Source organism: Mustela putorius, unplaced genomic scaffold (assembly GCF_011764305.1).
Source record: "Mustela putorius furo isolate JIRA1106 unplaced genomic scaffold, ASM1176430v1.1 tig00000196_pilon_pilon_pilon, whole genome shotgun sequence".
Classification (NCBI taxonomy): domain Eukaryota; kingdom Metazoa; phylum Chordata; class Mammalia; order Carnivora; family Mustelidae; genus Mustela; species Mustela putorius.
The window spans coordinates 4,011,800-4,021,047 of record NW_025421310.1 but is presented as its reverse complement, the minus strand read 5'-3'; the positions used below and the strand labels follow the sequence as shown (position 1 = coordinate 4,021,047).

General features: G+C 45.0%; 1 protein-coding gene across 1 annotated transcript; it reads right to left on the bottom strand.

Annotated features, from left to right (window-relative positions):
• Positions 1–8,315: 8,315 nt before the first annotated feature.
• On the bottom strand, positions 8,316–9,248 carry LOC101681156 (olfactory receptor 5-like). Its single transcript, XM_004776954.1, has one exon. The coding sequence runs from the start codon at positions 9,246–9,248 to the stop codon at positions 8,316–8,318; it is 933 nt and encodes a 310-aa protein (XP_004777011.1).

Below are 9,248 nucleotides of genomic sequence, written 5' to 3'. Positions count from 1 at the left end.
CAGTTATCTTGTCTGTAAAATGGAGGCAAGAGCGCTGATCATACTTTCTTTTCTTTTGATGACTCTAAGTGGTCTTTTCTAGATTGGATTTCTTCTTTCTCTCCTTTCTTCCCTTCTTCCTCCTTTCTCCTTCCTTCCTTCTTGAAAAGTTTCCCAAGACCTAAATGGTTGTCTGCACTATTCTAAAGAAAGGAAGGACCACATTGCTTTGTTCTGAGATTTATACCTCTTTTAACTGGTTGAATTTCTGGAGGAAACTTGCCATTGCTTATTAAAGAAAAGTACCATCAATACTGGTTTTTCTAAGAAGGGCCAATGAGTAATTTCCTTCGTGAATATTTCTAAAAACAATTTTTTCCTAAAAACATGTTCTTTTTTTTAAAGCTTTTTAAAAAATTATTTATTTGACAGAGAGACATCACAAGTAGGCAGAGAGGCAGGCAGAGGGAGAGAGAGAGGAGGAAGCAGGCTCCCTGCTGAGCAGAGAGCCTGATGCAGGACTCGATCCCAGGACCCTGAGATCATGACCTGAGCCGAAGGCAGCGGCTTAACCCACTGAGCCACCCAGGCACCCAACATGTTCTTTTTTTAAGGAAAGAAAATACATGTGTGAACATCACTTATGTGCCCCTATATATGATAGTGCAATTTTTATTTTTAAAAGATATTTTATTTTGGGGTACCTGGGCCCAGTGGGTTAAGCCTCTGCCTTTGGCTCAGGTCATGAGATTGAGCCCGGCATCAGGCTCTCTGCTCAGCGGGGAGCCTGCCCCCACCCCGCCTGCCTCTCTGCCTGCTTGGGATATCTCTCTGTCAAATAAATAAAATAAATAAAATATTTTTAAAATATTTTAATATTTCTGTCCCGGGTGGGACAGAGCCCCGAAACTGCTCTCACATGTATACACACCGGCTCAGGACAGAACTTTTATTGAAGATAAGCAGGAAGGAGATGGGTCTTTCAATAAATGGTTTTGGGTTATGAGTTATTTCAGTAGAAAAATAAAAAGAACTTGGAGCCATGCATCACACCACATGTTAGGTGAATGACAACGTCAGGGTAGAGTGCAAATCTCTGAAACTGTAAAAAAAAAAGTGTATTTGTATGGCCTTGGTGGTGTAGAAAACCGTAAGAGTCTAGGAAAAGAATTCAACACTTGGATGCTTTAAAATGTAAAAATCTAATCACCAAAAGGAATCTGGTCATTATAAAAAAATGGAAAGTGACAAACTAGAAAAATATTCCTGCAATAGGTAAGAGTGACAAGAGTTCCCTATGTAGGATCTACAAAGAAATCAGTCAAGTAATGTGCAAAACAGTCTCTTCCATAGAAAACTAGGGAGGGGCACCTTGGTGGGTCAGTTTGTCAGGTGTCTCACTCCTGATTTTAATCTCGGGGTTGTGAGATTGATCCCACATCAGTCTCCCTGGGAGCATGGAGCCTGCTTAAGATTCTCTCCTCTGCTCCTACATCACACCACCCACTAGTGCTCTCTCTCCAAGAAAAAAAAAAGATAATTATCATATGATCTCTCTGATATTAAGAATATGAGAGGCAGGACTGGGAGTCGTGGGGCATAGAGAGGAAAAAAAATGAAACAAGATGGGATCAGGAGGGAGACAAACCATAAGAGACTCTTAATCTCACAAAACAAACTGAGGGTTGCTGGGGGGATGGGGGAGTAGGGATAGGGTGGCTGGGTTGTAGACATTGTGGAGGGTATGTGCTATGGTAAGTGCTATGAAATTTGTAAACCTGATGATTTACAGGCCTGTACCCCTGGGGCAAATAATACATTATATGCTAATAAAAATTTAACAGACAAAGAAAGAAAGAAAGAAAGAAAAAACTGGGGAAAAAGGCCTGGAAGTGTATCTCACCAAAGAATTTCATCACTTGAAACATGGAAATATGCTAATCTCCTAGGAGCCAAGGAATGGAAATTAAAATGAAAATTAGGTGCCTCTTCACAACCATGGAATTAGAACAAATATAGATGTCGGAAAATATTAAGTTTAATAATGAGAACTTTCATACACGATTGCTGGGAGTGTGACTTGTATGCTCGCTTCAGAAGACAACGTGGTGGGGCACCTGGGTGGCTCAGTGGGGTAAGCCTCTGCATTCACCCCAGGTCATGATCCCAGAATCCTGGGATCGAGCCCCACATCAGGCTCTCTGCTCCGTGGAGAGCCTGCTTCCCTCTCTCTCTGCCTGCCTCTCTGCCTACTTGTGATCTCTGTCTGTCAAATAAATAAATAAAAACTGTATATAAAAAAAAGAAGGCAACTTGGCATCATGTAGAAAGTTGTAAGGTGTGACCATGTCCCAGAAATTGCATGTCCAATCATATATCCAGAGTAAGTGCTGTTCACAGCAACAGTTTTACTAGCAAAAAGAAAAAAGGAGACTGACACATCCCAAGTGATAAACTGTGAGCTTAGATACTTAATCTCTCTTAGCCCGAGTTAACTACACTGACGATGGTAAAAATATTTCCATTGGGAATGAAGAAGATACTGTGTGAACACGGCTTTCATTTCTTCCTTGCACTCTATGTGCACAAGATCCACACGCAGGAAAACGGAGTGCAGTCGCTCTCATGAGTTTCTACCCTTGTCACAGCTAAGAAAGACATTCACGCTGTTACCCATCACACTGATGTGTGCACGTGCACACGCACACACACTTAAAACAGAAATCTAACAAAGAACACTTACCTTTATCCTATGTGATTCCCTTTGATATTTCCTCTCATGTTCTGTGCCATGGGATTTTTTTTTTAAGATTTTATTTTTTCAAAGTAATCTCTACACCCAGCACAGGGTGCGAGCTCACACACCCGAGACCAGGAGTCACACGCTCCACGGACCAACAGCTAGGTGTGCCACGCCGTGTGGTCTTTACTGCCAGTACTGACCTGATGCATTTCCTTTAGAAGCCTCAGTTTAAAATATCCTGTCATTCGGGTTAAGAGAAGGGCTTGGGAATCAGACAGAAACTGGTTCTAGCCCGGGCTTGGTCCCTGCCTTAGACCAAGGCTCTGACTCTGCCCCTCGTGTCTTCATCTGCAGTCGGTACCGTCTACACTGTCCTGGGCTCTGAATCTCGGGGAGTCTCCATGGACCAGCAGTGCCGAACACCCCACGGGTGACCAGCAGGAGGGAGAACTTTTCTGCTCTTCTCTTTTTTTCGTTCCCAAATCAAGTGATCGTGTTTTCTTACCTCTCAGCTAGGATGACGCAGGTCCTGCTTTTCTTTTCTAAAGGAGACTCTGAGGAGCAAAGATACTCAGCTTCTACCCCTGGACTTGAGTGAAGACACCAGTGACTTGAAGAGTTGGTCCGTCAATTCAAGGACATCAGAAAGGTTTGGGAGAAGCTGTCTCTGATCCTGAGCAATGGGTTCACCTGCCTCTCTCCATGTCAGCACCCGTGTGTTCTCTGAGGGCCAGGAGAACTCTGTCCTTCCAGCCAGCTGCAAGCAGAAGGAACAGTTTAAATCCAACAGATGGACCTTAGGGGGCTGTCCTGATCTCTGTGGATTTAGAGAGAAGATGGAGGAGAAAACTTTTCATGAATTGTACTGGGGCTTGGGAGGGCGGCTCGCCACTGAGGTTGGCTCCAAGTCTGTTCTCACACAGATGGAGACCATAATAGATGCAAGGATTTGTGTAGGATGCTGGCACGGCAGTAAGGAATGAGACATAATTCCTGCTCTCAAGCTGCTCCCAGGAGTCTGAGATAATGACCCCAAAACTGACAAGTACACATATCACAGCAAGAGATGAGCAAGCTGTGGGTGTTCAGAGTCGGGAACCTGGAGATTTGGGACCTCAGTGCAGGAGGGAGGTCTGAGCTCAGTCTCTCAGAAGTGTTACAAGATCACCTCTGCTTGAAACAGGACAAGAAACGGAGAGACAGAACATTCTTCCAGCTCACAGAGAAAGCCAAAATAGCCTTTCCCCACAACCTGCTGGATATCTTAGCTGCCAAAGTTAGCATTTACTCTTAGGCGTTCTATGCCTGAAACACATCTTTTCCTCTCTAGGCTATGGACGCCCACTGAACAGGTCTCTCCATTCCTGGATTGCCCAATGCAAAACTGGAGGGAGAACTCTCAATTCAATTTTACCCTTTTCTTTTCTCCTTTTGTGTGATCAGATGATAGTCAGATTTAAAATTAATGCGCCCATTGCTATAACACGCGTTCTTTCAGGACCCATAAAACCATTGGTCTATCATATGTTGCAGTCAACAAACACCACAAAATACTTCTGAGCTAATGTGTGATCACATTCTCTCCACTAGGTCCTCTGCTCCTCCCATCCTTTAAGGGAATGACGATTAAAATACTTTAACTACTTGTGCACGTACTTGCAGAGCTTTCTCCTAGACACACAAGCACCACACGATGCATTTTACACGTCTATGCCCATGTCGGTCCTCCTGTCCAGACTCCTTTTCCTTCCCCTTCGGATGAAATCCAACTCCTCTCTCAAGCTCATGTTCACCTGCTTAGAGAAGCTCTCACCCACTTTTCCTGTTCCAGACACCAGGAATTAACCCTTTCCTCCCCCCTGAGGGAGAAGTGTGCTAAGGTAAACATGGCTTGATCCCCAGCAGGTATCCAGGAATTGGATGGAATGCCTGGGCTCCATCTCCAGTTGGGGAGATGTCCTGGAACTTGGAGCATGAGAATCTGAATCTGAATTCCTGATCTATCATCCAGAGGTTGTGTGACTCGGACCTCCTCGAGTCTCCGTGTCGCCATCTATGAGACAGGGAGGATGATGGTGCCCTGGAAGAGTTCCCGTGAAGATTAAGCTCGTCAGTGCCCATGGAGCACCTATGATGGTTCCTAGCACGTATCAGGAGCTCAGAAAGTGGTAGTTATTGATTGTTATTGATACCTGTCAGATGGAGATCACATGCCCTTCTCAGAGAGGATCTAAAGTTACATCAATACAGATGTATATAGATCTAGCCCAGTAATGGACACACCACAGTCAATTTATGTTAAGTCTTTCCCTTAAGTCTAGAACCTGCTTAGCCCCTGACACTAATATGCCTCTTATTGGCTTTATTATCAGTTCTTCCTTGCTTTTTCTCGCACCACTAAAATGTGATCCCATGCAGAGAAGAGACTCTTATTTCTGTATTCTTGGCAATGAGATGTTTGTTGACTTGGGGGTTGGGGGAGGCTAATATCTGGCCCCTGCCCTGACGAAGTTTTTCTTAAAGGCAATTGCTTTAACTTTGGAATACTTGACCATGGAACATTAGGGATGTGTGGTCAGAGGGAATGCTGGAGGGAAGAAGGAAAGTCTGGAACGGGGATGGCCCACAATGGACCCTAATGTATTTTCTAATCCTGTATTAGGGGATATTTGTAGAGCTGTCCAGTTTCTGCTAGTGTAAACCTTGCTTCCATAGATATCCTGGCATGCCTATTCTGCCCCCCCCCACAAATAGATCTGTAATATGCAATTAGGAAGTCGGACTGCTGGTCAATGTACATTCAACATATTTATCCACGCTACAAAATTACTCTCTGAAAATACTGCATGGATTTACACTCCCATCAAAGACATCTGACAATGCACGTTTTATACCCTTTTAATCACACTCATTCTCTTAAATGGTCTCCATTTTCCAGAATGGATGAGAAAGGACACTATTCTTTCTGTGCACATTTGTGTGTCTAGCAGTGATGGGGCAGAATCAGGAGCATGCCGCTAAACTACAACTCTCAGCGTCCCTCACACGTTGGTATGACCATGTGACTCATTCCTGGCCAATGACATGTGGGCAGCAGTGACACCTATAACTGCCAGACCTGGCCCTGCAGACCTCGGGTGATGCCTCCTTCTCATTGCCTCTCCCTCTCTCTTTCCCTGCCTGTCTACAGATCAGAGTTTCAGTGGGGAGCCCCAATGCTCTGGAGGATAATGGCGGCTATAAGGAAAGACCCTGGGTCCCTGGGCAGCTGCAGGAGGGAGGGCACCCCTAGGCAAGGTGCACAGAATCATGGCACAGGAGAGAAATAAACCAGGGTGCTGAGGTGCTCAGTGAGGTCTATCACAGCCACTGATTGTGTTGTGCTGCCCTTTGCCGTCCTCTTAGACTCACGTCTTGGCCTGGCCCCTGCTCCAGGCTCTGATGAGCTGCACATAGGGTAAGTGGAGAGCACAGCACCTCCAGGCTATGCCCCGATGTGTCCAACTGGACCAGAAGCAGGCCCACGGGAAACTACTTCAGCATTTGTGGGTCTGTGGCTCCCAGGGCTCAGTGTGTAAACTACACATGGTCCAAGAGGAGAGACGGAACAAGTGTAGAAATTGAAAAAAAGAAGGAAAGGCGTTATTATTTGCAGGTAATGATTATTTTCACAGAAAATCTTTAGGAATCTACGAAGCACACATTAGAGCTAGTATCTGAGATTAGGAAGATTGTAGGATACAGGACAAGTGCACAGAAACCAGTTTTGTTTCTAATGGGAAAATAAAATTTACAGAACGATTAAGTATACAAAAGTATTGAAAACATTAAATACATGGAAATAAATTGACGGAAAGACACACATGACCTCCACTGTAAGAAATCTGAAGCACTGCTGACAGGACAGCTAAAGGTTCAAAGTGCTAATAATGGGAGCCACCTCAGAGTCCCCCACAGATGAATGAACACGGACATGTGTGGTGTTTACATGTACACACACACATGTGCATGCATACACACTGGAATGTTACAGAGACATTAGAAAAGATGAGATCATGTCAGTGTAGATGGGCCTGGAGTGGACTAGGCAAAGTGAAAGAAGTCAGACAGAGACAAATATCAAATGACTTCACTCTGTGTGGCATCTAAGAAATAAAAAAGCACGGATTGCGGGGAGTACTGGGGGTGGTGCATAAACAATGAATCTTAGAACACGGCATCAAAAACTAATGATGTATTGTATGGTGACTAACATAACACAATAAAATTTTTTAAAAATTTTAAGTGCTAAATAAATGGAAAGGTAGGCCATATTTATGATTTGAAAGACTCAGTGTTGTCAAAAATGTCAATTCTCCCCCAAAACGATGTTTAGATTCAATCCAATCATTATAATTGAAGGGGTATTTTTTAAATAAAAATGTATAGCTGAGTCTAAAATTTATATGGTAATATAAAGAACCTAGAAGTACCAAAACAATCTTGACAGAGATTGTTTTGTATCACAAGCAGGCAGAGAGGCAGGCAGAGAGAGAGAGGGAAGCAGGGTCACTGCTGAGCAGAGAGCCCAATGCAGGGCTCGATCCCAGGACCCGATATCATGACCCAAGCCAAAGGCAGAGGCCCAACCCACTGATAATAATAATAATAATTTATTTATATATTTATATTTATTTATATATATGTTTATATATAAATATACGTTTATATATTTATTTATAAATAAATAAATAAATAAATTTTTTTTTAAAGAAGGCACTATTAAGAATACAGGTAGGTCGGGCATCTGGGTGGCTCAGGTGGCTAAGCATCCAACTCTTGATTTCTGCTCAGGTCATGATCTCAGGGTGGTGACGTTGGGCTCCACATTCTGCACAGAGTCTGCATGAGATTCTCTCTCTCTTCCTCTGCCCCTCCCCTGCCCACGTGTGCATGCACTTCCTCATAAATAAATAATGAAATCTTTAAAAAGGGACTATAGATAAGTAATTGCTAGTAACAGAGAAATGGGGAAGAAATTGAGAAAAGGCCCTGTCTTAATTTTATATTCTATATGCATATATCAGCATATCACCATGTCAAACATATGTCTATTTCCTTTTATTTAATAGCCCCAGTGTTTATCTCCAAATGAATATATTTATTCCATCCATTGTGGATGGAAATTATGTTGTTTCTCCTTCTCTTTTCATTATAAAGCTGCTATAAATATCTCCGTATCTGAGACCTAGCTCTACTTGTGGGGACATATAGAAATATCCTTAAGCATTTCTCATTCTAGGAATGAAATGATGGGGTTAAATTTGCACTTCTTGGTTTACTAATAAGGTGGACCATCTTGTCGTGTGAGTTTACCAGTCACTTGTCATTCATTCATCTGTGATGACCCGCTTTCTCATAGACATTATTCACTTTTCCCGTGGGTAATTCAGACTTTGTTCTTCATTGACGTGAACTCCTTGTTTATTAGATGGGAAACATAGTCCTTCAGCTTTTCTTCCACCTTCCGGTATTCTGTGTGGAATTTCGTGGCCATGGCCGATCTTCAGTCCGGAGACGAGAGAGGTTCCATGACCCGAGACCCGAATCAAGGTCAGTGGAGAGTTTTCCGAAGCGCCGCGTGTACCTCCCTGTTCCGCAGGCAATAGATGACGGGGTTGCACATGGGTGTGAGCACCGTGTAGACGACGGACAGCACCTTGTTGAGGTCCATGGATTTGATGCGGCTGGGACGGCAGTAGATGAAGAGGGCTGCTGAGTAGAAGATGCCCACCACCACCAGGTGGGAGGCGCAGGTGGAAAAGGCCTTGCGCCGGGCGGCGGCTGACGGCATGTGGAGCACGGCCACCCTGATGGCGGAGTAGGAGGCCAGTGCTACCAACAGTGTCCCACAGAAGATGACGATGGCAGAGATGAAGTCCACCAGCTCGGTCAGGGCCACATGAGTGCAAGACAGGTTGAGCAGAGGGGAGACGTCACAGAAGAAGTGGTTGAGGACGTTGGGACCGCAGTAGGACAGGCTAGCAATGCATGTCGTCTTGGCCACCGAGACCAGCAGCCCCCCAAGCCATGAGGACAGGGCCAAGCCCAGGCAGACCCGGGGCCTCATGAGCAGGGGATAGTGGAGTGGGCGGCAGATGGCCACATAGCGGTCATAGGCCATGGACGCCAGGAGGGTGCACTCCGTGCAGATGAGAACTATAAAGAAGAAGAGCTGGGTCATGCAGGCTGTGAAGGGCACATGGCAGGGACCGGTCCGCAGCCCCACGAGCAGGCTGGGCACGGTCACTGACACGTAGCACATCTCCAGGCAGCTGAGGTTGCCCAGGAAGAAGTACATGGGCTTGCGGAGCTCGCTGTGACTGTACACGAGGTAGATGATGAGTGTGTTCTCCAGGAGGGTCAGCACATAGAGGGTCAGGAAGACGGCAAACAGGACATCCTTTATGTCTGCCCTGGTGGACAATCCCAGCAAGACAAACTCCTGGACTCTGGTCATGTTGCCCACCTCCAGGGACCTCTCCAT